This window comes from Eretmochelys imbricata, chromosome 23 (genome assembly GCF_965152235.1).
Source record: "Eretmochelys imbricata isolate rEreImb1 chromosome 23, rEreImb1.hap1, whole genome shotgun sequence".
Lineage (NCBI taxonomy): Eukaryota > Metazoa > Chordata > Testudines > Cheloniidae > Eretmochelys > Eretmochelys imbricata.
The window spans coordinates 7,401,719-7,425,720 of NC_135594.1; the positions used below are offsets into that span (position 1 = coordinate 7,401,719).

General features: G+C 58.8%; 1 protein-coding gene across 2 annotated transcripts; it reads left to right on the forward strand.

Moving 5' to 3' along the window:
• Positions 1 to 268: 268 nt before the first annotated feature.
• Positions 269 to 22,686, forward strand: RELB (RELB proto-oncogene, NF-kB subunit). Of its 2 annotated transcripts, XM_077840077.1 has the most exons (12): positions 269 to 498; positions 1,149 to 1,229; positions 2,148 to 2,156; positions 4,406 to 4,920; positions 5,620 to 5,777; positions 8,422 to 8,513; positions 12,019 to 12,150; positions 16,038 to 16,142; positions 16,900 to 17,115; positions 18,081 to 18,149; positions 19,197 to 19,274; positions 21,298 to 22,686. In XM_077840077.1, exons 1-12 carry the CDS (start codon positions 444 to 446, stop codon positions 21,612 to 21,614), a joined length of 1,827 nt encoding a protein of 608 aa, XP_077696203.1. In that variant the 5' UTR covers positions 269 to 443; the 3' UTR covers positions 21,615 to 22,686. The 2 variants fall into 2 exon arrangements, with proteins under 2 accessions (XP_077696203.1, XP_077696202.1); XM_077840076.1 differs by lacking the exons at positions 269 to 498; positions 1,149 to 1,229; positions 2,148 to 2,156 and having other exon boundaries at positions 3,600 to 4,920.
• The last annotated feature ends 1,316 nt before the right edge of the window (positions 22,687 to 24,002 follow it).

A 24,002-nucleotide genomic window follows, 5' to 3' on the forward strand; every position in this document is an offset into this window, starting at 1 on the left:
CTGCCGAGCCGGGAGCTGCGGGCAAGGAGGCGAGATGCGGGTGGCCCCGGCGGCGGCCCCGGCGTGAGAGCCGCGGCCAGAGGGCCCTGGGCCGGCGAGAGCGCTGGCGGGTAAGGCCAGGTTCGGCCCGAGCTTCCTCCCGCCCGCGGGCCGCTGGTCCCGCCGGGCAGGGGGCGCGGGGCGCGGGGCGCGGGCAGCTGGCGGGGCAGGGGGTGCCCGGGCACTGGCCGCCCCGCTGCGCCGAGCCCAGCCGGAGCGGGCCGCCTTGCCCAGCGCGGGGCTTTCCCGTTTTACGGGGATGAGCTCACCAGGGCCCGTAGCCAATGGGGCGGCGGCCGCCGGCGGAGCTGGGGAATTCCAGAGCCGTCGCCTCCTCGCTGCCTCCCTGACTGGGGCTTTGGGGGAGCGAGCCCAGCGCGGGGAGCCGAGCGCCAGGCCCCGCCATGCGGGACACCAGGGGACGGCAGCCGCGGCCGGAGGAGCTGGCTCTCCCGCGGGGTGAGGGGCCGGCGCTGCAGGCGCGGGGCACGGAGCCGCGGGGCCGCTCTCCGGGGCAGGGGCGGCTCCTGCCAGCGTTAGGGAGGGTCGGGGGGGGGGGGGATTGCAGCTTGGCCCAGGGGGACCCTGAGGCCGGGGGGGGGGGGCGAGCGACCCCTGGGAGCGAGAGGGGCCTGCGGCAGGCGCCCCCGGGGGATGGGGAAGGCGCGGGGGCGAGCCCGGGGGATGGGGAGGGCGCTTGAGACGGTGCCTGCGGCTTTGCCGTCCAGCGCAGCCTCCCTCGTGTGAGCATCTGGGACCCTTCAATCGCTGCTTGGTGGCACCGGCCTGGCTTAGGCCCTCGCCCGCTCTGCCTGGCGCCCGGGACCCGCTCCCGAGCGCTGGGCTCTCTGAGTTGGTGCTTGGCTGGGGTTAGGGTCTCTCCTTGCTGTCTTTACTCACAGCTGGAGCTTGGGGGGGTGTCGTCGCCTTCTGGGCCAGGCCTTGCAGAGCTCAATCTTTCTGGGATCTCCCTAAGCACCTGCCACAGCCACAATCAGCAGGAGCCACCTGCTGATTCCCCTGCCAGGTGCTGTGTGGGGTGGCAGTGGGCGGGGCACAAGGCTGGTTGCTGTTGATTGATGGGGTAATAATGTGTCTTGTCTTTTTAGGTGCTGCTCTTCCAGACCCCGGCCTGGTCATGGCACATACAGCACAGGCCTCTGGTAAGGGAGCTGCAATTTCAGATGAAGGTAATCCCCTTCCCTGCTAAAACTGATAATGCTTCTGCCTTGGCTAGCACTGTCCACGGTCCGGGCATGGTACAGGAACGAGAGCATGAATCTGTCCAGCAGCCCCATCGCATGGGCAGCATCATTGCCCCCATTTTACAGATGGGTAAACTGAGGCACAGAGAGGCCAGACCATGTGGTGGGGGATGGTGGGGGCACGGTGGCAAAGCCAAGTTAGAACCCAGGAATCCAGGCTCCTGGGCCTGTGCTCATTTATGCCAACTGTACAGCCTCCCCGCTCCCACGTCTGTAGTCTCCTTCCGCCATGCCTGGCTTGGGCCTGTTGGTGCTCCTCTCCCTCCCTTGACAGCATTATCTCACTCCCTACCCTGATCTCCCAAGGGGCTTGTGGAAATCATGCATTTCAGTCGTGTCCCTACATTTTCTCCCACTCCCCCGCAGCGGGGAGAATCTTGCACAGTTGCAGGAGTTCTGGACTTCAGCACTGTCCCTTGTGCAGCTCTCTAGCTAAGGTAGTATCTCTGCAGCCTGACGTGGACACCTCCCCCCACCCCCCATTCCTCTCATCTGCGTTGGCACCTGCTGCTCAGCTCTCTGTTTCCTGGGGGAGGGGGCAGCTCTTGCTGGTTAAAGGCTCAGTTTGTACTTTCACTGCAGGCTGAGCGGTGCCAGCAATCCCACAAGCTGAAACTGCCCCATTGCTCCCATCTCCCTGGAGCCCCTTGAAGTCGGAGCGTCCCCCAGCATAGGGACCACCACAGTGCTCATGCACTTTCTCTGGGCTCTGCTGTTGTATGTCTCCAGCTGAGTGGGTGGCAGCCTTTATTCAGCCCCTCTAGTGTGGGGAGGGGCTGGTTTGAGACGTAAACTTTTAAACATCTGAATTAGAAACACTCTTGCTTTCTCTTTCCTTTGCAGATGAATTAGGTGAGTGGACGCTGGGAAATGGGGGTACAGCAACCTCAGGTAAGTGCAAGCACTCTAGGCACATGCGAGTGCAGACCCTGTGCATAGGACCCTGGCTGGAGCAAAGGGGGCAGATATCATGTAAGTGTGGTCTGCAGAGGGAGGGGCAATGCAAGACAAATCCTGCAGTCCTTCCTCATGCACCCTCCCCATGAAGTCAATTCCAGAGCTTCAGCATTTGGGCCCAAAGAGCAGGTAAGGGAATACCTGGGAAATGGGACCACATACAAGCCAACAGCTTGCAGGCATGCCTCCTGCAGCATTCCAGGGATCCACCTGCACTCTTTCCAAACTGCCGAGGGGCCTGGAGGCCAGGAGAACAGTGAGCATGGTACAAAGCTCACACAAGCTGAGAAGAGTTACCATTCCATACATCCAACTTCTAGGAAAACAGTGGGACGTCCTGGAATATTGAGAAGCAAACAAGTACGTTAAGAATGCCTGGCATTCACCTCCACTCCTGGCTCCTCAGCCAGCTTTCTGGCCATGGTACGACGTTTGTAGCCAAAAAGCCACTGCCCTGAGCAAATACCAGCTTCGTGCTCATGAGAGAGAAGAGGCAGTTCTTACCATGGCACAGGCTGTCTCTTTAAAGCGGGACCCACAATTAAGGGGGCTCTGTGAGAAACTGGGTTAGGACTTAAAAAAATTAATTGGTTAGTTTCAAAAAAAGGGAGTTAGTAATGTCCCTTGAATGGGGGCTCTGACCTAGTGGTAAAGCAGAGTGGAAGGTCTGGCGTCGTTCTCTCCTTACGCTCTCTTAGGCTGATGCTTCTCAGGAAGGCCAGGTCCATATGCAGAGTTGCACCAGTTTAGCTGAAAGCATGCCACAAAGTGCAGTGTTTGTGTGGGGACACTTATGTCAGGTTCCACCTGGTTTAGCTTGCACTGATGCCTGCCATGTTCAGACTGAGGGTGGAAGAGGTTCTGCACACAGAGTTGCACTGATGTCTCTAACCTGATACGGCGTCACACCTTTACCTGAACTGGTGTGACAGAGACCTTTTTCACAGATTCCAAGCGCAGAAGGAACCATTGAGATCGTGTAGTCTAACCTCCTGTATACCACAGGCCAGAGACTACAAGGCGCCCAGGGTGCTAGGGCTGCAGGGAGGTTGGGCGGGCAGTTCTAGTGGGGGGAGGTGCCTGAGTGTCAGGGCCATGGGGTGGGCAGGCCAGCTGATTGGGTGAGGGACCTGGGTGCTAAGGCTGTGGCCTGGCAGACCTAGTTGGTAAAGCATCTGGGCAATAGGGCTGTGGGGAGGGTGGGCCCATCAGGTGAGGCACCTGGGCACCAGGACTGCGTGGAGGGCGGGCTGATCAGGTGAGATGCCTGCACGCTAGGGCTGTGGGGAGGGTGGGCCCACTGGGCGAGGTGCCTGAGCACCAGAGCTGCAGGGAGAGCAAGGCCCATCGAGTGAGGCACCTGGGCATCAGGGCTGTGGGTAGAGCGGGCCGACCTAATGTGTGAGGTGAGTGAGTGAGGGGCAGGGATGCCTAGGCAAGTGCTGTGAAGTACCTTGGCCAGATTTCCTGCTGCTTGGCACGTGAGCAGTTGCTGACTTCAGTGTAATGTGACCAAGTGTTATTCTTCAGTCAGGACTGGGGTGTTTCAGAGAGACCTGCTCTAGCTCGAACAGGAATGAATTCAGGGAAGCCCTGTGGCCCGTGTTACATGGATGGTCAGACTGGATGTGCAGGATGGTCCCTTCTGGCCTCACAGTCTTGGTCTCTGTGAAAATGGGTGTGAAACACTCTCAGAGCAGAGCAGGAGCACTCTGCCCTGGTGTGGCTGGTGCAGGCCCTGCAGGGCAGTGACGAATCGGGCCCATTGCTTTTTGGTATCACCCATGTATGTCCACTGACTCGCGCACGCGTACAGAGTCAGTTAAAGGGAGAAAGTTCGCAGTACAAACCTCTGAATCCTCCAGCCCTTGCCTGGGGATCTGCTGCCTTGTTTGCCTGGGCTGGCCCAGTGGTGGCCCTGCAGTGGTGCATGGATCCTCTCGGAGGCTCGAGCCTCTTTCTGTGTGTGCACATGGAGACTGGGCATTCAGAACAAGATCAGTTTAGGCCTGCCCTTTCCCTGGGTCTTGCTAGGGCACTAGTGAGGGTGGAGGTTGGCCCACCATGGCTCTCCTCCAGCCCGTTCCCAGCAGGAGGCCAGCCTGTCCCCCGTCTCACCCTCTGGCTCTGTCCCCGTCCTGCAGAAATCATCGAAGAGTTAATTAAGGAGGATGGATTCCAGCCACAAGCCCTGCCCTTCCTCTCCAAGGCGTCTGCCAAGGGCACGGCCAAGCTGGTGCCCAGGGGTTCAAACCCAGCCGTTCCCTCTGGGATGCTGAGGCTAATGGAGCCGACAGGACCTAGCCCACTGCAAGGCGGCTTGCCCTCCTTTGGAAGCTCCCATCCCACCGTGGCTCATGTCCTGCCACTGGACTCTCAGCCTCCCCTGCTCTCGCAGAGCCTCAGTAGCCTGCAGCTGACGCCCAGGCTGGTGCCCAGGGGGACGACTCCACCCCCTGCCAGCCGGCCCAAGTGGCCTTCGCCCATGCGCTCGCCAAAGGAGCAGTTGGAAGACATGCTGGAGCCTCCCAGGCTGGTGATCACTGAGCAGCCGAAGCAGCGGGGGATGCGCTTCCGCTACGAGTGCGAGGGCAGGTCAGCAGGCAGCATCCTGGGCGAGAGCAGCACGGAGGCCAGCAAGACCCTGCCAGCCATCGAGGTGAGCGTGGGGGAGGAGCAGGGGCCAGTCTCCTCACAGCAGGGAAAGGGGCTGGGGGAGGGTCAGGGCCAGCCTTGGGCTGCCTGCGCCTTGTGTGGCGAGGCCGACTGTTCCTCTATCTGTCCGTTAGTGCCCCCCTCACAGGAGAGGCGGGGACCGGGGACCTGCCCCACTCCCCTCGCTCTCTTCCTGGTTCTTGGCGCCCCACCGAGGTTGGGGGGCGGGGGAGGGGAGGGCTACCAAGGGCCCTGGTCGCTCCTGCTGAGTGCCCATGCTGTAGCACGCCAGCACCTTTGGGCTTGGAAGGGCCCTGTGACTGCCAAACCCTGGCTCCCTCTGCGCAGTCCTGGCCGGCCTAGCACCGCAGCTGGTGGTGGCCATCCAGGGTCCTTCGCTCCCAGTGGCCAGGCCCTGCCCTCGGGTTATCTCTGTGGGTTTTATTGCCATTTCACGCTGTGGCAGTCAGGATCCATGGCTGGAAAGTGGAGCTGGGCAGCCCAGCGGGCGCAGGGTCGCTTGCGGGCTCTGAGCCGCTGAAGGGAGCAGCCGTGCCTTGAGCCCTGCTCCCTGTGGAGAGGGGTGGGCAATTTACTGGGCAGGTTAATTACACATAGACCAGGCTCTGGCTTCACTCACCCCCATGGCGTGGCGGGGGATTCCCAGCGTGGCCTTGGCTCTGATCTCTTGCTCTTTCCCCAGCTGCTGAACTGCCAGAAGATCCCCGAGGTGAAGGTGATTGCGTGCCTGGTGTGGAAGGACTGGCCCTACCGCATCCACCCTCACAGTCTCGTGGGGAAAGACTGCAACAATGGGCTCTGTGAGGTCACCCTGAGGCCCCAGGCCAACCCCAAACACAGGTACCAGCTCCCTGCTCGGCACAGGGACGCCAGGGCCGTCGCCGGGGGTGCTGCTGCGGCCCCACATGCAGTGTAGCGGGCATGGCAGCTCCTCTCCGTGCATGGCTGAGGCCCAGCTGTGAACTGGTGCTGACAGAGCTCACGTGGGGACAGGGCCTGCCGCTCGCAGCTGGACACTGCGCTCCCCCTCGCCCTCTCTGCGAGGCTGAGGGGCTTTGAGGACGCAGAGGTGGTTTCAGGGTGGCGGTTACTCTCCCGAGTGCTCCCTCCATGATCTCCCCCACCATGTGATCAGCACCCAGTGTCCCCTTGGGGCAGAGTGGGACATCTCAGGCCACATCAACTGAACCGTTCCAAACCTCTCAGTTACTTCCACGTAAGAATGGCCATACTTGGCTCAGACCAAAGGTCCATCTATGACGGAGTCACAGGTCTGATGCTCTGGAACTGCTCTGTATGAAGTCAGCCAGGACTCTGGGTAGTGTGACTCCCTCAGGGCACGCTGTCCAGGGCAAAGAAGCCCCCTCAACTATAGACTTCCTGGTCTGACCTCGGAGCATTCAGCATCCCTGTTCACACCATACACTCCCCCTTGGTGGGTCCACCTGGACGGGACCCCTGGGGAAGCCAGAGGGCCCTGCACCCCCACTCCACAGTCAGCAGTGACTCTCAGCCAGCATGTAAAACAGAAGGTTTATTAGTCAACACAGCGTAGAACAGAGCTTGTTAGCACAGAAATCAGTGACTTTCAGCAAAGTCCATCTTGGGGGGGGGACCCCAGGCCGGACGTCTTGGACTCCCCTCTCTGAGTCCTAAACAGGAGACTGCCCAGCTTCCAGAGACCCCCCCACCTCTGACACACCCATTGCCCCTCCTTCGGTCTTTGTCTCGCTTTCCGGGCAAAGTGTCACCTGGTCACATCCCCCGCCTGGGTCTCAGGTTACGAAGGGCATCGGCCATCACTTATGTGCAGGCAGCTGGAGCCTCTTCGCCTGGCCCCGAGGGTCTCAGCAAAAGTCACACACCCTTATTCCCACCACCTAGGCATAGGTGCGATACACAGGGAAACTGAGGCACACACAGTATTCATGCAAAACACTAAGACTCACATGCAACATAATAAGGAGGAAAACCCCACTTTGTCACACCATCTATTCCAGGATCCTGTCTTCCGATAGTGGCCAATGGCAGGTGCCCCAGAGCGAATAAACAGACCACGTAATCATCAAGTGATCCATTCCCTGTTCCCCATTCCCAGCTTCTGGCAAACAGAGGCTAGAGACACCATCCCAGCCCATCTTGGCTAATAGCCATTGATGGACCTATCCTCCATGAATAGACATTGCTGCCCCTAAGCAGCTCGGTAACCTGATTGCGGCCAATGGGTCAGCTGAGGTGAGATCTCCCCACCCTATAGCTTCTGCCATTGTCCTGGTCTGGTGACAGAACAGTCCTCTCCCTGCCCCAGAGCCCACCATGTTGCCCCGCCCTCACCACATGGGAAAACCGACCCCTAGCACAGCAGTTCTCAACCAGGAGTCCAGGAGCCCCTGCGGGATCATGAGGAGGTTTCAGGGGGTCCGCCAAGCAAGGCCAGTGTCAGACTTGTTTGGGGCCAGGGCAGAAAGCCAAAGCCTCACCACATGGGGCTGAAGCCTGGGGCCCTGAACCCCACCACCCAGGGCCGCATGCCACAGGGCATCACCCTGTGGCATGGGGCCCCTGGCAATGGCCCTGCTTGTACCCCCTAATGCAGGTCCTGGCTTTTATCTGCAGGAAATCAGTCGGTGTGGCACAGGTGGGCCACGGAGTTTTTATAGCGTGTTGGGGGGGCTCAGAAAGATAAAGGTTGAGAATGCCTGCTCTAGCAAATTGCCCTGGAGCTTGGGGGGAGACTTCATTTGCTTCAGAGGAAGTTAATTAGGCATCTGTTCAAGCTAAGCCAAAGTGAGGTACCCTGACACGACACCGGAGAAGCCACATGAGGACTGCTCAGAACTCAGTGAGCCATGTGCCCACAAGAGCACTGTGAGGACCATTGGCACTGCCATGCAGGCATGTCCCTCCTCGGGGTGGATGCTCTGATTCTGGGGCAAGAGTGGCCTTGTCCTAGGGCAGCCACACCCAGGGCATCCTCTTGTGGCAGGCCATGACACAAGTGCACCTGCTTCAGTTTCCCCTCTCCGGTAATCCAATAACTTCACTTCAGACTTTTCTCGCTCAATAATACCCATCCTTGGGGCTGATCTATTACAAAAACCACAATTAGTTGAATCCCCAACAGAAATCCCATATTCCATTTCCTATACCCCGGGGCGGGGGGACAGACATCCGCAAGCCTCTGTCTCTGTTAAGGTGCAGGCCACTCCCTTGCAGGCTCTGGGCTCCATAAGTGAGAGCCTAAGAGAAGCAGGGTCGTATCAATCTCCTGACCCCGATGGAAGGGCTGCTTTGGCTGAAAGGGGGTGATGCCCAGGCCTTCCCGGGGCTGTGGTCCCAGGTGATGGCACTTCCTGTGCAGAGGTGGGGTTCCTCTCGCATGGCCCCTGGCAAAGCGTTGCGTGGGCCACGGTGGCTGGCCATGGCCTTAGCCCCAGCCTTGCCCGCAGCGTCTCCAACACGTCTCTCCTTTGGTTCCCGGCAGTTTTAACAACCTTGGCATCCAGTGCGTGAAGAAGAAGGAGATCGAGGCAGCCATAGAGAAGAAGCTGCAGCTAGGGATCGATCCATTCAAAGGTGCGTGGCCCCAAGGAGCCCTGCCCCCCCGCTAGCCAGGCAACTCCATTGTGGAGTTAGATGGGTCAGGTACTGGGTCAGGGTGTGACGGGTTGTCACCCCTGGGGTGCAGTTTGGGAGCCATGGGAACCATTGCACCCTTTTGACCTCCTGGCTTGACTGCCCTTTCCTGCACGGCTCTGTTGGTGACTCACAGCCTCTTCAGGCCCTGTGGTCACCCAACCTGACAGCAGGTGGCGCCACACACCCAAACTGACTTACCTGAGTGCCTTACTCAAAGACAGGCAGGAAACAGCTGGGAAACTTCTCCAGCTTCTCCACCCTGCACCCTTGCTGGAGTATAAACCCCAGATTGTACCGTCTTGCACTGCACAGGGATGTGTACAACGTAAGCTCATAAAGTTTGCCCTCCCCTCACTGTGGGAAGGGTATGCACAATACGCTCGTGTTAACCAAGCTGAGATTGTTCCCCAGACATTTCACTCAAAGGTACACTGGCTTAGATAAAGCAAAAGCAAGCTTATTAACTACAAAAAGATAGATTTTAAGTGATAGCAAACAAATCAAAGCAGATTACCTAGTAAGTAAACGAAACCCCAAAGGAAGCCTAAGATACTAGACAGATCGGAAATGAAGTATCAGTTTCTCACCCTGACTGGTGATAAGCCAGCTGCAGATTCTCAAGGCATAAGCAGCGCTTGCTTTGCAGCTTGGCCTCCCCACCCCGTTCCAAGTCCTTTTCTTTCGGAGCTTCTCTCAGGTGTTGAGTTGTGGGGGGGTAAAGAATGCCAGATGATGTCACTCCCTGCCTTATATAGCTTTCCAAATGGTGGGTACCCTTTGTTTCAAACTTGGTTCCCAGACCAGTTTGTGGAAAAATACAGGTACCCAAAATGGAGTTCAGAGTCATGTGATCTGGTCACATGCCCTTGCAGAGTCATAGCAGCCATTACTTACAAGCTGGCCGAAATGTTTACAGGTCGGCTAAGCTATTCCACAGCCCATTGTCTTTGCTGATGGGCCATTAGCACTGTCTGGCTTCTTCATTGTTGTACCTGAAAGGCTGGCTGTGGGTGTTTTCCAAAGTAAGTATTTCCATTTGAAATACAGATCCATAGTCAATATTTGTAACTTCAGATACAAAAATGATACATGCATACCGATAGGATAATCATATTCAGCAAATCATAACTTTTCCAATGACACCTCACATGACCCAACTTTTACAAAATGCATCATAATTGTGCCACAATCATATCTTAATAATATTACTATGATGAATATGGGATGCAGTGTCACACTCCACGCCCCCCAATTCACATGCCCAGGCTGGCCCTCAGAGTTGCCACCCCCAATGCATGCTCCTGCCCCACCCCCAAAACTTCCAGAGCTGCGCCCCCAACACGTCCCACCCATAGCACCCCCCCCAAGCTCCTGCGAGTCCCCCAGGTTCCCCTCCCCAATGCACACACCCACCCTGCCCTGCCTGAGTCCCCCTGCGTCCCCACACGCACCCACCCACCCTGATTCCGCCCAAGTCCCCTCCCCCACACACACCAGAATCCCACAGAGCCCCCTGCCAACACTCGTGTTCATCCTGACTCCATTGCCCCCAGAGCCCACCAACACACACACACACACCCCGCCACCAAGTCCCCCCAGGGCCCTCTCCTCAAACACAGGCACTCACTCTGACTTCCCTCCAGCCCAACCACCCCCACTGTTTCCAATGGACTAAAGGGCTGTCACGGAGCCCCAGAATCGGGGCTACACCCCCAGCTTTGGAACAGCCTCCTGGAGGAACCCGTCAGTGGGCTAGGCCCCCCAGGGATCTCACTTATCCTCCAGGGCCAGCCATGTAGCCTCCTTGCCTCTGAGACTGAACTTCTGGGCTGTAGCCCTCCTGCCACAGCCCCCTACTGCAGGGACTGACACCCCCAGCAGCATTTGCAGGGACGCCTGGCAGAACAGTTGGGTTTATTGGTCCCCTGGAGCCCAGCATGGGACATCCCCAGGTTCTTGCAGAGACATGGAGGTTAAAGCATTGTCTGGCCTGGTCAGCCCAGGCCCAGCCAAGCTGGAGTGATCCCCATGGCCAGGCTCTGTCTCTCTTCCCGTCTGATCTCCTTGGTCAGTCCCCAGATGAGAGCCCCAGCTCCTTCCAGAGCTGGCTCTTACCCCCCACCTCCCCATCCTTTGCTCTCCAGCTGCGGGTTCTGCTCAGCTCCCCTGCTGAGAGGTCGGGAAATCCAGCTCTCTCTGGGTTGCCGGTTGTTAGGTGTCAATGCCCTGATGACTGGATTTGCCATTATCCTTTTGGATTCTCCATTGATACAGAGTTGGTTTCAGCCAGTCCTTTTCCAATGACCTGTTCTCTGTGTCTCCGCAAAAAATAAACACCCTTTTCCCCCGACCCAGTTAACTATGCAGCACATAGGGCTACCCACTATTCATACAAAACATTGTGAAAAATTCCCACTTTGTCCCATCTCTTCCCCTTTGAGACTGAACTGAGTGGGGTCACTTTGGCCGGTGACCTGGGGAAGTTCAGGTACCTCTTTCAGTGACAGAGCATCTGCTCTAAGATTGGCACTCCCACTAACATGAATCACTTCCTTATCATAATCTTGGAGGATCAGACTCCAGCTCAGAAGCATGGCATTAGCCCTTTCCATTTGATGTAGCCACGTTAGAGGACAGTGGTCAGTATACACGGTAAAGAGCCATGCAAATAGATACAGCTGCAGCTTTTTAAGGGCCCACCCAACGGCCAAGTGTTCCTTCTCCATGGTAGCATAGTTCTGCTTCTGGGGCAGCAGTTTCTTACTCAGGTATGCAATTGTGTGTCTCTCCCCCATAGCATTGGCTTGCATTAGCACCACGCCCAGCCCTGTGTCTGAGGCATCTGTGAACACCAGGAAGGGCTCGTCAAAGTCTGGGTTTACTAGAACTGGATCCTCGCTTAGAGCCTCCTTCGACGAACAGAGAGGCCTCTGGCACTGCTTGGTCCAGACCACCTTGTCTGTCTTACCCTTTTTTGTACAGTTTAGTGATGGGAGCTGGTAGGGAGCTAAAGTGGGGTACAAACCTTTGGCAGCACCCCACCATCCCAGTAAAGGTCTGGGTCTGTTTTCTGGTTTTGGGGCAGCTGGTGGAGGGATGCCAAGAGAGGGGTGATGGGGGAAAAGCGATGGGCTGGGAGAATGAGCTTTGCAGCCGCATTCTGCACAGCACAGAGCAGAGCGAGGATGCATGTGTCAAGGCCGAAGAGAAGGATGTTGAGGTGTTCAGGACACGTGATGCTGAGAACCTGAAGGAGTTTTAGCTCTGGAGGGATGGGAAAGGCAGGATCTTCGAGATGTTCTGCAGAAAGAATTGGCAAGACTTGGACACAGGCTGGCTTGCCTCAGCTTGGGGCATAGCTCTGGGATGGCTTTCCAAACTCTGCAGGGGCGCTCTCCTCCTGGTGCCTCAGGATGCTGAATGCCCCGCTCTCTCTCTGCAGCTGGCTCCCTGAAGAATCACCAGGAGGTGGACATGAACGTGGTGAGGATCTGCTTCCAGGCCTCATATCAGGAGCCCTCAGGACAGATCCGGCACCTCAACCCCGTCCTCTCTGAGCCCATCTTTGACAAGAGTAGGTAGCTGGGCTGTGGCAGGGCGGGGCGGGGTGGAACGGAGCGATGCAGCGGGCCATGGTGATGCCAGAGGAGGGAATGTGGTCAAGCCCACTTTCCCTAGGATGACAGAGTGCTGGACAGAGGGCAGGATCAGCACTGCAGCTGTGTCCCTGCATGTCTGGACACCCAGCCTGGGCTGGGGACTGCAGGGGGGGATGTTTCTGAGGGAAAGGAGACTCACTGCAATAGCTCAGCCTACCTTGGCTGAGTGAGAGAACAGCGTCACTAGGCTGGAGCCTGCCAGGGCCCTGGCTGAGAGAACCGGGCTGGGCAGTCCAGTGCTGTGTAGGCTGTTTGTATTGTCGTGGTGTGTGTGCCAGGTAACCTCCTGCCGGATGGGCCGTTTGGGGCCGGGCTGGTATTGCAGCGGTGCCCTGGTGGGACTGGGCAGCCCTGTGCCGGACGGGCCGTTTGGGGTATTGTAAGCTTTCAGACTCACCCGCTGGCGCGTCCTGCTGGTCGTCCTTGGGAATTAGCTCGATTTCCAGCCCAGAGCACCCTCTGCAGGCCGCTGGTCCACCTTACCACTGGCCCCCCCAGTCCCTCCCAGGACCCAGTGCCCTTGCCTTGGGTGCTGCCCCCTGGCAGTACCCCCACTCCCTGGGTCTCCCCACCCCACGGAACCCTCACCCACTATCCCCACATCACAGCTACTGCCAGTCACCATCTAGCCCCACGCCCTGGGGCCAACTGCAGTGTAAAAGTCAATCATCACAGGCAACAAGGGGTTTGTACTGGCTGCCTTTACCCACCCTCAGGCTGCTCCTCTGCAACCCCAATACCTATATGGGCCTGGGGAGTTGCTGGCCTAGGGCTTCCCAGTTCCTGAGGCCTTTCCCCAGCTCTGCCTCACTCTAGGTACCCTAGGTGAGTTCCCCCACAGCCAGGCCTGTCTCTCTCTCCAGCCAGAAAGAGTCTGAATCATAAATATTAGGGTTGGAAGGGTCCTCAGGAGATCATCTAGTCCAACCCCAACTCAAAGCAGGACCAGGACCAATCCCCCCCAGATCCCTAAATGGCCCCCTCAAGGATTGAGCTCACAACCCTGGGGTTAGCAAGCCAATGCTTAAACCACTGAGCTATCCTTCCCCCACAATCCTTCTGGCTGCCAGCTGGGCCCTGATTGGGGTGTGGCCCAGCTACGGCTACTTCCCTACTCAGCCCAGCTTCTAGCCCATAGCCCTCTCCAAGGGCTAGCTTTTCAGCCCTTCAGGGCAAGAGCAGGTGACCCTCCCACTACAGGCATGGTTCGTATTGCAGCGGTGCCCTGGTGGGACTGGGCAGCCCTGTGCCGGACGGGCTGTTTGGGGCCGGGCTGGTATTGCAGCGGTGCCCTGGTGGGACTGGGCAGCCCTGTGCCGGACGGGCCGTTTGGGGCCGGGCTGGTATTGCAGCGGTGCCCTGGTGGGACTGGGCAGCCCTGTGCCGGACGGGCCGTTTGGGGCCGGGCTGGTATTGCAGCGGTGCCCTGGTGGGACTGGGCAGCCCTGTGCCGGACGGGCCGTTTGGGGCCGGGCTGGTATTGCAGCGGTGCCCTGGTGGGACTGGGCAGCCCTGTGCCGGACGGGCCGTTTGGGGCCGGGCTGGTATTGCAGCGGTGCCCTGGTGGGACTGGGCAGCCCTGTGCCGGACGGGCCGTTTGGGGCCGGGCTGGTATTGCAGCGGTGCCCTGGTGGGACTGGGCAGCCCTGTGCCGGACGGGCCTTTTGGGGCCGGGCTGGTATTGCAGCGGTGCCCTGGTGGGACTGGGCAGCCCTGTGCCGGACGGGCCGTTTGGGGCCGGGCTGGTATTGCAGCGGTGCCCTGGTGGGACTGGGCAGCCCTGTGCCGGACGGGCCGTTTGGGGCCGGGCTGGTATTGCAGCGGTGCCCTGGTGGGACTGGGCAGCCCTGTGCCGGACGGGCCGTTTGGGGCCGGGCTGGTATTGCAGCGGTGCCCTGGTGGGACTGGGCAGCCCTGTGCCGGACGGGCCGTTTGGGGCCGGGCTGGTATTGCAGCGGTGCCCTGGTGGGACTGGGCAGCCCTGTGCCGGACGGGCCGTTTGGGGCCGGGCTGGTATTGCAGCGGTGCCCTGGTGGGACTGGGCAGCCCTGTGCCGGACGGGCCGTTTGGGGCATGGCTGGTATTGCAGCGGTGCCCTGGTGGGACTGGGCAGCCCTGTGCCGGACGGGCCGTTTGGGGCATGGCTGGTATTGCAGCGGTGCTCTGGTGGGACTGGGCAGCCCTGTGCCGGACGGGCCGTTTGGGGCCGGGCTGGTATTGCAGCGGTGCCCTGGTGGGACTGGGCAGCCCTGTGCCGGACGGGCCGTTTGGGGCCGGGCTGGTATTGCAGCGGTGCCCTGGTGGGACTGGGCAGCCCTGTGCCGGACGGGCCGTTTGGGGCATGGCTGGTATTGCAGCGGTGCCCTGGTGGGACTGGGCAGCCCTGTGCCGGACGGGCCGTTTGGGGCATGGCTGGTATTGCAGCGGTGCTCTGGTGGGACTGGGCAGCCCTGTGCCGGACGGGCCGTTTGGGGCATGGCTGGTATTGCAGCGGTGCCCTGGTGGGACTGGGCAGCTCTGTGCCGGACAGGCCGTTTGGGGCATGGCTGGTATTGCAGCGGTGCCCTGGTGGGACTGGGCAGCCCTGTGCCGGACGGGCCGTTTGGGGCATGGCTGGTATTGCAGCGGTGCTCTGGTGGGACTGGGCAGCCCTGTGCCGGACGGGCCGTTTGGGGCATGGCTGGTATTGCAGCGGTGCCCTGGTGGGACTGGGCAGCTCTGTGCCGGACGGGCCGTTTGGGGCATGGCTGGTATTGCAGCGGTGCCCTGGTGGGACTGGGCAGCCCTGTGCCGGACGGGCCATTTGGGGCATGGCTGGTATTGCAGCGGTGCCCTGGTGGGACTGGGCAGCCCTGTGCCGGACGGGCCGTTTGGGGCCGGGCTGGTATTGCAGCGGTGCCATGCTTGGTCCTATACGGACCAGTAGGAAGAGATGGTGTCTGCACTTGGGAGTTCACACTAGGGACAGGAAACGTGGAGGTGCTGGGAGTGATTGTTAGCGCCGCATTTAACCGGTGGATAGGATCTGTTCCCAGTGGCCCTGGCCATCTCCTGTCCCCATGGCAGGCGGGGGCTCCTGGGGGGGATCTGAACAAGGAGACGGGAGTGGCTTACAGGCCAGTTCGTGGGCAGCCGCCAGCCTATCCACTGGTGTGCATTGGTGCACTCGGCTTGGAGGAATGGCAGCCCGCCTCCTGTGTGTCATGGGCCCTGCACTGCCAATGGCTGATGGAGGCTCTTGTGGGCATTCGGAGCAGGCTGCCAGCACTGTGAGGCTCTGGGTGGCTGTGGGGTGCAAAACAGTGACCATGTGAAGACTGAGATGGCTGCAGATTTGTGACTGGCATAACCTGGTGCTTGCCTGGCAGCAGCACCGTGTCTGTTCCCTGGCACAGGGCACCCCCACCTGGCCCCAGAGCTGACGCCACCCAGGTCAGGCAAATAACCAGAATGAATTTTTACAAGTGTCAGCATAGCCCCATTGGCCTTTTCAGAGGCTGCGGGTCCCCCATGCCTGCTGGCCAGCCCTGCATGGTAGGGCAGGGATGGAGGTGGGATGCCTCATTCCTGCCGGCCAGCCCTGCATTGTGGGGCAGGAGTAGAGGGGGGATCCCCCGTGCCTGGTCAGCCGTGTGTGGCAGGGGAGGGATGGGAGGGTCCCTCGTACCAGCCAGCCAGCCCTGCATGGTGGCGGGTAGGATAGGGTGGCTCCCTGATACCAGCTGGCCCCATGTGGCTGGGAAGGGACGGAGCAGGGTGGGGAGATCTGTGTGGTGGCTGAACTGAGTCTTGGCATGTGCAGAATCCACAAACACATCAGAGCTGAGGATCTGCCGGATGAATAAGGAGTACGGGCCCTGCACGGGTGGGGAGGAGCTCTACCTGCTCTGCGACAAAGTCCAGAAAGGTAACGGAGGGGAAGGGGGTTAGCAGACTGGGGCGGTGGGAGGGGGTCTGCTAGAATGGGGGGTGGGAGGAGGCATGGAGCTCTGGTAGAAGGGGAAGGGGTTGGGGGGGAGGGCAAATGGGCTGGTTCTGGAGCCCTGCTACACCGAGAGGCGAGGGGAGGTGATGGTGTGGGGCCTTTGCGGGGCACATGCTTACTCAGAAGTTTGTAGAGCTCAAGGCCAGGAGGACCCATTAGATTAGCCAGTCTGACCCCTGCATCACACAGGCCATTGCATTGCACTGTGCAGTGTCCAAGGACATAGTTACACCAGAGGGTTTCAGTCCTCGGACACTGTGCTGCTGACAGCCACAGGCAGAGGACTGGAGAGACCCAGGTGCCCTCAGGCCCCTGCCACGGCAGAGAGTTGATGAGATGAGACGTGGCCAGCTGATCTACACCTGTCAGCCGGGAAAGGTGAAATGCCCCAAGGTCCTGTCAGTCTGATCTGGGGAGGAGGATTCCTGCCCTGCTCCAAACCTGGAGGTTAGCGTGACCCTGAGCAAGTATGTGAGACCCAGCAGCCAGACAAGTAGGCAGGGAATTCTCTGTGCTACCATACCTTGTGGGCCTGGGGTCTCCTCCCATAGCAGCTGAATCTGGGCCCCAATCTGCCCTCAGGGGCTCTGTCCCCAGCTCCTCCCATCCAACCCAGTCTCCCGGGGCACCCCCTTGCCTGCCAGTCAACTCCCCAGCCCTCACCCTGCATCCCCCGCAGAGGACATTGCCGTGGTCTTCCGGAGGGACGCGTGGGAGAGCAAGGCGGACTTCTCGCAGGCCGACGTGCACCGTCAGATAGCCATCGTCTTCAAGACACCCCCGTACCAGCACCTGGACATCCTGGAGCCGGTGGAGGTGGAGGTATATCTGCAGCGCCTGACAGACAGCGTCTGCAGCGAGCCCTTCCTTTTCACCTACCTGCCCAAGGACCACGGTAACCGCCACCCCATAATGTCCTTCACAGCCCTTCGGGGAAAGGGGAGGGCCCAGAGCAGGCCCTCAGGGGAAGGGGCATCAGGGGAGCCCAGAGCAGTCCCCGCCAGCCACAGCCCCTCATGGGTAAAGGGGTTGGGGGGCCCAGTGGCGCCCCTGCCAGTCACAGTTCCTGAGGGCGAGGGGGAGGACTGGTCACAGTCCTTCGGGGATAGGGAGGGTCAGAGGGGCCCAGCACAGCCCCTGCCAATCATAGCCCTGTTGGTGGAGAAAAGGGGTCATGAGACCCCAGAGCAGCTTCTGCTGCTCACAGCTCCTTGGTGGGGACCAGAGCAGCCCCCACCAATCACAGCCTTGTTGGGAGGGATGGGGGGCATGGGAGCCCAGAGCAACCACCATCAGTCACAGCCCCGTTGTGCGGGAGTGGGAGAACAGGGGCCAGAGCAGTCCCCACTAGTCACAGCCCCTCGGGGGAAGGGGGACTCATGGGGCCCAGAGTAGCCCCTGCCACATGCAGCCCCTCAGGGAAAGAACGGGTCGGGTCATCCAGAGCAGCCATCGCTGATTATAGCCCTCTGGAGAGGGTTGGGGGAGAGCAGAGCAGCCCCAATGGACACAGCCACATCAGGGGGGAAGGGCGGGTCAGGGGGCCCAGAGCAGCCCCTGCCGCACGCAACCCCTCAGGGAAAGGGGGGTCAGGGGGGCCCAGAGCAGCCCCAATGGACACAGTCACATCGGGGGTGAGAAAGGGGGGTCAAGCAGGCACAGAGCAGCCCCTGCTGGTCACAGCCCCTCATGGAAAGGGGAGTCAGGGGCCCCAGAGCAGCCCCTGCTGGTCACAGCCCCACAGGGTGGAGCAGGCACGTGCCCAGCTGGTGCCAGGCAGGTTTTGGGAGCCTGTGGGCAGAGGCCTGTGTCAGTTTCCCATGGTTCAGGCCACACCCTCCTCTGCCTCAATCTCTACAGACACATATGGGGTGCACGTGAAGAGGAAGCGGGGGATGCCAGATGTCCTGGAGGAGCTCTCAGCATCAGGTGAGTGTGCGGGCCTCACGCCAGGACAGGCTGGGGGGCTGTGGGGATCAGGCTGGCCTGGGCTATGGCCCTTGCAAGAAGCTCTTGGTTCCTGGGCTGGCTCTGCCCATGCCAGGGGTGACTGATGGCTCCAGCCTGGCTCTGGAGTTTCCGGTGGGATGGGATGAGGCCCTGGGTTCCCACTGGGTCACTCCCCTCAGTGTGCCCCCATCTGCAGAACGGCACCAGGGATCTGACTCCTTGGCAGAGCACTTGAAAAGGTAAAAAGAAAAGGAGTACTTGTGGCACCTTAGAGACTAACAAATTTATTTGAGCATAAGCTTTCATGAGCTACAGCCCACTTCATCGGATGCATGCAGTGGAAAATACAGTAGGGAGATTTTATATACACAGAGAACATGAAACAATGGGTTTTACCATACACACTGTAACCTGAGTGATCACTTAAGGTGAGCTATTACCAGCAGGAGAGAAAAAAAACCTTTTGTAGTGATAATCAAGGTGGGCCATGTCCATCAGTTGACAAGAACGTGTGAGGAACAGTGGGGGGGGGGGAAATAAACATGCGGAAATAGTTTTACTTTGTGTAATGACACATCCACTCCCAGTCTTTATTTTGCAAACTGGACACCATTAAATTAGGCTTGAATCCACACCGCTCAGCGTGACAGCCTGATCCCCTCCCCCCCAATCCACACCACTCAGCGTGACAGCCTGATCCCCTCCCCCCCAATCCACACCGCTCAGCGTGACGGCCTGGTCCCCCCATCCACACTGCTCAGCATCATGGCCTGATCCCCCCTGCACATCCATATCGCTCAGCTTGAGGGCCAGTCCCCCACATCCCCTGCTCAGAGTGACGGGTCGATGGAGTGCAGCCTTCAGGCACCTGCTGTCTGAGGGGACAGGGGAATCTTGCAGGGGCTGCTCCCATCAGGCTTGCTGCTGCAGTCATAGGTGGCTTTTGGCTCCTTCGGGTGCCCATTGTGGGGCTAGGTTGTGCCCGTGCTAGGGCACTGTGAAGTGCCTTCTCTTCTTGTCCCTTAGACCCTCATGGGATTGAAGCCAAGAAGAGGAAGAAGAAGCCAGGCTACATGGACCATTTCATCACGCCCCAGACAGCAGGTCAGTTGTCTTGTGTCAGGATGTGGATGGGCACAAGGCTGGCTGGTGCCTCTGAGCAGGGACCCCCCCCATATGGTGTATTTGTTTAGGGGGGGTGCAGTGTTCCCTTCCTACACATGGGAGGGGAGCAGATGGGGCCCAGGGGGTGCTATGACCCCCTCCACACTGGGCAGGAGGAAGGTGGGGGCATCCAGGGATCACAGTGACCCCTTTCACATGGCAGAGGCAGGTTGGGGCATCTGGGGTTGGCATAATGACCTCCTCCCCATGGGGGAAGATGGGGGGGAGCCTGAGGGGACACACTGATCCCCCATGTGGGGACCTGGGGGCACAATGATTCCCACACTTAAGGGGCAGTGGGGTTCTGCGGAGCCCCTTTTCATGGGTGGCAACGATGTCAGGGCCTCAGCTCCGAACTCCTAGTGGAGCCAATGTGAGCTGGGGTGCTCTGGCCCCCTGAGAATTAGCCCAAAGGTGTCCTGAGCTGGGCCACCCCCTGCTGGAGCCCCCAAGGCATTGCCCTCTGCTTCCCCAGGCCTGCAGCACTGCAACCCAGCTGGCCAGGTACGTCCCCAGGAGCCCTCCAGTGACTGCACTCATCGCTGGGGTCACTCCCCACTGTGACGGGATCCCTGGGGTGCAGCCTGGGACTGTGGGACCGCCGTGGCCTCTTAACTCTCCAGCCTGGGTTGTCTCTCACAATGCTTTGCTAGTGACAAGCAGCAAACCCCTCCAGGCGCTGTGATCACTCAGCACAACCGCATGTGGAGCCCCCACACCCAGCTTGATTGCATGAATGGTCCCAGAGCCACTCACGAATCACACAGAGAAGGGCACCAGCCCAATCCCCCCAACTCCCAGAATATACCATCTTGCACTGCTCAAGACGCTTTCTTGAGCAATATAAGTAAATTAATTGGTTCACCTCTTCAGCAATGGAAAGTGGATATACACCAGCCTCTATAAATCTGAGCAGATTTACCAAACACTTCAGGCAAACACACTGGTAAAGATAAAGAATGAAACAAGTTTATTGACTACAAAAGATAGATTTTAAGTGATAGGCAAAAAGTCAGAGTTAGTTACCAAAATAAAATGTAAGCACACAGTCTAAACTCTCAACCCTATTAGTCTGGGCAACATCTAGATTAAGCAGTTTTTCTCACCCCACTGGATATTGCAGTTCATAGTACACAGGTTTCACCCTTGAAGCCTGGGCCAGTCTCCTCTGTTGGAGTCTTCAGTCTTCTGAGAGTCCTTGTTGCTTGCAGCATAGGTGTGGGGAGGAGAAAGACCAAGCATGGTACCACTGTGTTCTATTTTATATCGTTAATCCATGTACTTGGAGGACACAAGTGATGACTGCATGGCAGGTGAGTCACCAGGCAAGGTTGAGCAATTCCCCTAGTGTGGCCTTGTGTAAGTGAGTCATTGCATTGTAGCTCCCTTGCTGGACAATGGCTGGTGATGTCCGTTCAGAACCCACTTGGGTGTTGGTTATCTCCTTTGTCATTGTCTCTGGAGAGCTAGTATCTGGATGCTTCCCAAACCCATAGCATATTTTAGTGAAAACCGTACAAGACAATTCTTATAGTTTTATATGCATTAATGATACACACATTTAGATGGAACAGCAGGTCATAACCTTTCCCATGATACCTCACAATACCTGCTTTATATGATCACAATTATATACAAAATGATTAATATGAAGGTTACAGGGTATTGCCCCAAGATATAGGAGTGTCACACCCATCATGTCCCTGCCTTGGCCCAACCCCAGGTATTGACTCGCTCCAGCCCAGACTGGTGGCTAGACATGCTGGCAAGGTACAGGCTGTTCCCCTTGTGGGGAGCCTGTCTGGCCATACCCCCACTGCCCACCCTCTGCATGGCAACCCGGCCTCCCAGGAGGATGCCTGTCGCTCTTCCCTGTCGTCCCCAAGGCAGCCTGGGCACCATGCTGCATTCCTGGGGGAACAGGGCTCGCTAGCTGACTGAGCCATTCCTGTTCTGATTGCAGAGGAAGGCTTTGCCCTCCACCCCAGCCTGGAGCACATCACGGTGCCTGAGCCCTTCGATTTCTGCCTGGGCCAGGACTACACCACCTACAGCTGCCTGAACCCGAGGGACATGCTGCCCGCCGCCTGCTCTCCCATGGAGCTGCCAGGCTGCCTTGGCCCAGAGTTCCTGTTGGACGCCTACAGCCCCGCGCAGAGCAGCCCTGCCCCGTTCCTGGCACCTGGGGAGAACTCTGCGGGGGACATTGAGGGTACGGCCAGTCTGGTTGGAAGTAACATGTTCCCCAGTCAGTACAAGGAGGCCTATGAGCGGGCATAGCTGGGCATGAGGTTGGGAGGCATGTGAGGAGCAGTCGAGCCTTGTTTCAGACCTGTCCCGGCAGGGAGCCCCTTGCTCTAGATGGGCAGGGCCTGGAGATGGAAGGACTGGGGCACTTGGCTTGTTGGCAGAGCTTCCCGGGCCTCCCGGCAGCGAGCACAAAGGAGACTGCTTGTCACTGCAGGGCCTACCTCCAGGAGACCAGCTGAGACCAAGGGGCATGGAGAGAGAATGACAGCACCGCCCTCCCCTAAGAGTGTGGGCCCTGAGGAGTGTGGCTGCCTGGGAATGCTCCACCTGCAACTGGAGTTCCACATCCCAGCCTGTCCAATTCCACCTCCGAGCAGCCTCCTCACTGTCAGCATATTCACTCTGCAGTTCCCCTTGCTGAACTCCCTCCAGGAGCTGAGGTGCTGGCTCGCTGGGGCAGGACCTGGCCAGAGGGGCTCTGCGGGGGCACTGTGCCCAGGTTTGACTGCATAGGCTGCTGCAGGGGTTCACGCTTTGCACTATATTTATAGGGGTTAGTTGTAGCCAGCACTTCCCTGCCATAAATGAGGCCACCTCATGGCAAAGGTCGGGGGGGGGGAGGCACATGGACACTGTCTGGCCCCCAAATCCTGGCCAGTCAGGGTGGAAGAAATTTAAGGTCTGCTCCTGCTCCCGTTGTAGCCAATGGCCAGGCTCCCCTGGCCAGAGTGAGGACAGCTGGGCCACTGGCTTTGCTATTAATAAGGGGACAGTTTGAAGATCTTCCTGAAGGCCATGCCTTGTGCAGGCTGGATGCCCCGTCCGCAGCAGTCCCTGCACCTGCTGACCTGAGGAGGCTGGGACTAGAACACAGCCTCACACCTGGCCGTGCTGAGATACCAGCTGGAACGGAGCTGCTGGGGAACTGGGAGCCAGGACACCTGGGGTCTGTCCCCAGCTCTACCACTGACTCACTCTGTGGCCCTGGGTAGGTCACTCACCTCTCTGTGTCTGTTTCCCAAGTTGTAAAATGAGGGTGATGCTGCTCACCCACCACCCAGGTGTGTTGTGACAGATGGTAATAAAAAACAATACTTCTCTACTGCCTCATCCTGAACCAATTCACGAGCCCATATATCACCTCTAGACAGGGGGGCCCATTGCTGTCACTACAGTGCACCCAGCTCTAGGGTGCAATGCAGCAAACATCTTATAGCAACAGCATACCGCCACTGAGGGCGGGACACGATTTAGCTGTGGGGTGGGGGGGATATAAGGAGACTGAACAGAATTACCCAGGCTCTGGGCATTAATATTACTTATCTCACACATCCTCCACCCAAGGAGCACTGGTAAAATACTGACACGGAGGGCAGAGCGCCCCCCGCAGAGCAATGAGGCCTGACGCCGCTCAGCCTGTGAGTGCTGAGAGGCTGGCAGCACCAGGTGCTAAGTCAGCAGGTGAAGTGCCCAGAGACCCCCGTGTAGCCCAGGCTAACATGGGCTCTGTGCCCCCGTAGCAGCTAGCTCACGTAGAGAGATTTGTGCTGCTGCTGCTCCTAGAGCACTTCCCCGCCAGCTGCTAGAAGTTGCCTCATTGCTAACTGGGTGCATCATTCTGCTCGCTAGGAGCGAAGTCTCGTACTGTTAACCCAAAGAGAATCCTAGGTGGCTCTCCCCACTCAGAGCCGTTAGAGGGCCTGCTCCCCATGTCCTGGGGAAACCTGTGCCCACAGCTACCCTCCAGGACAGGCCTGTAGGGAGCCTGTGACCACCCCCACTTCTCAACATCTCTCTGGCTGTTGCCTCACTGCTCAGGTGCCATCTGGGGGCCCCATGGCCTCTCCAGCTGTCATCTCAGCTTTGACCAGCATCTACTAGGGCAGCACTGGCCCCCAGCATGCACTCCTACCCTCCACCCATGGGCAGAGTGGCTCTGCCCACCTCTCACTTCCCTTTCCAGCTGTGGCAGTGACATGTAGCACCAGGCTGCCCTTTCACCCAAGTGGCTGGTAGGTCTCAGTAGTGGCTAACGCTCTGCCTGCTGGAGCAGTCCATCCTCTGGCTCCTTCCAGAGGTCTCTAGGGCCACTCCATGATCCCTGGGTATCTGGATGCTTGCTACCAGGAGGAAACCTTTTGGATATCAAGCCTAGTCCAGGCAGAAAGGAGTGAGTTGTGGGCTTCCCCCTGACAAAGCACCTAGAACCACAGTTACTGTACTGTAAGTACTTGCTCTGTATTGGAGTCCCTGTCCATGTGGAGCCCACTCCAGTGACTAGCTAGTAGCTCCCCGACTAACCCGAGGAGGGTGTGAGGAGTCCTAGCTAGAGCTGACAAAATAAGGATTGCAGAGTTGCTCTACCAAGTCTGGTATCACAACTAGTAATAAAACCCCCAGTGTAATGCATGGTGAAGG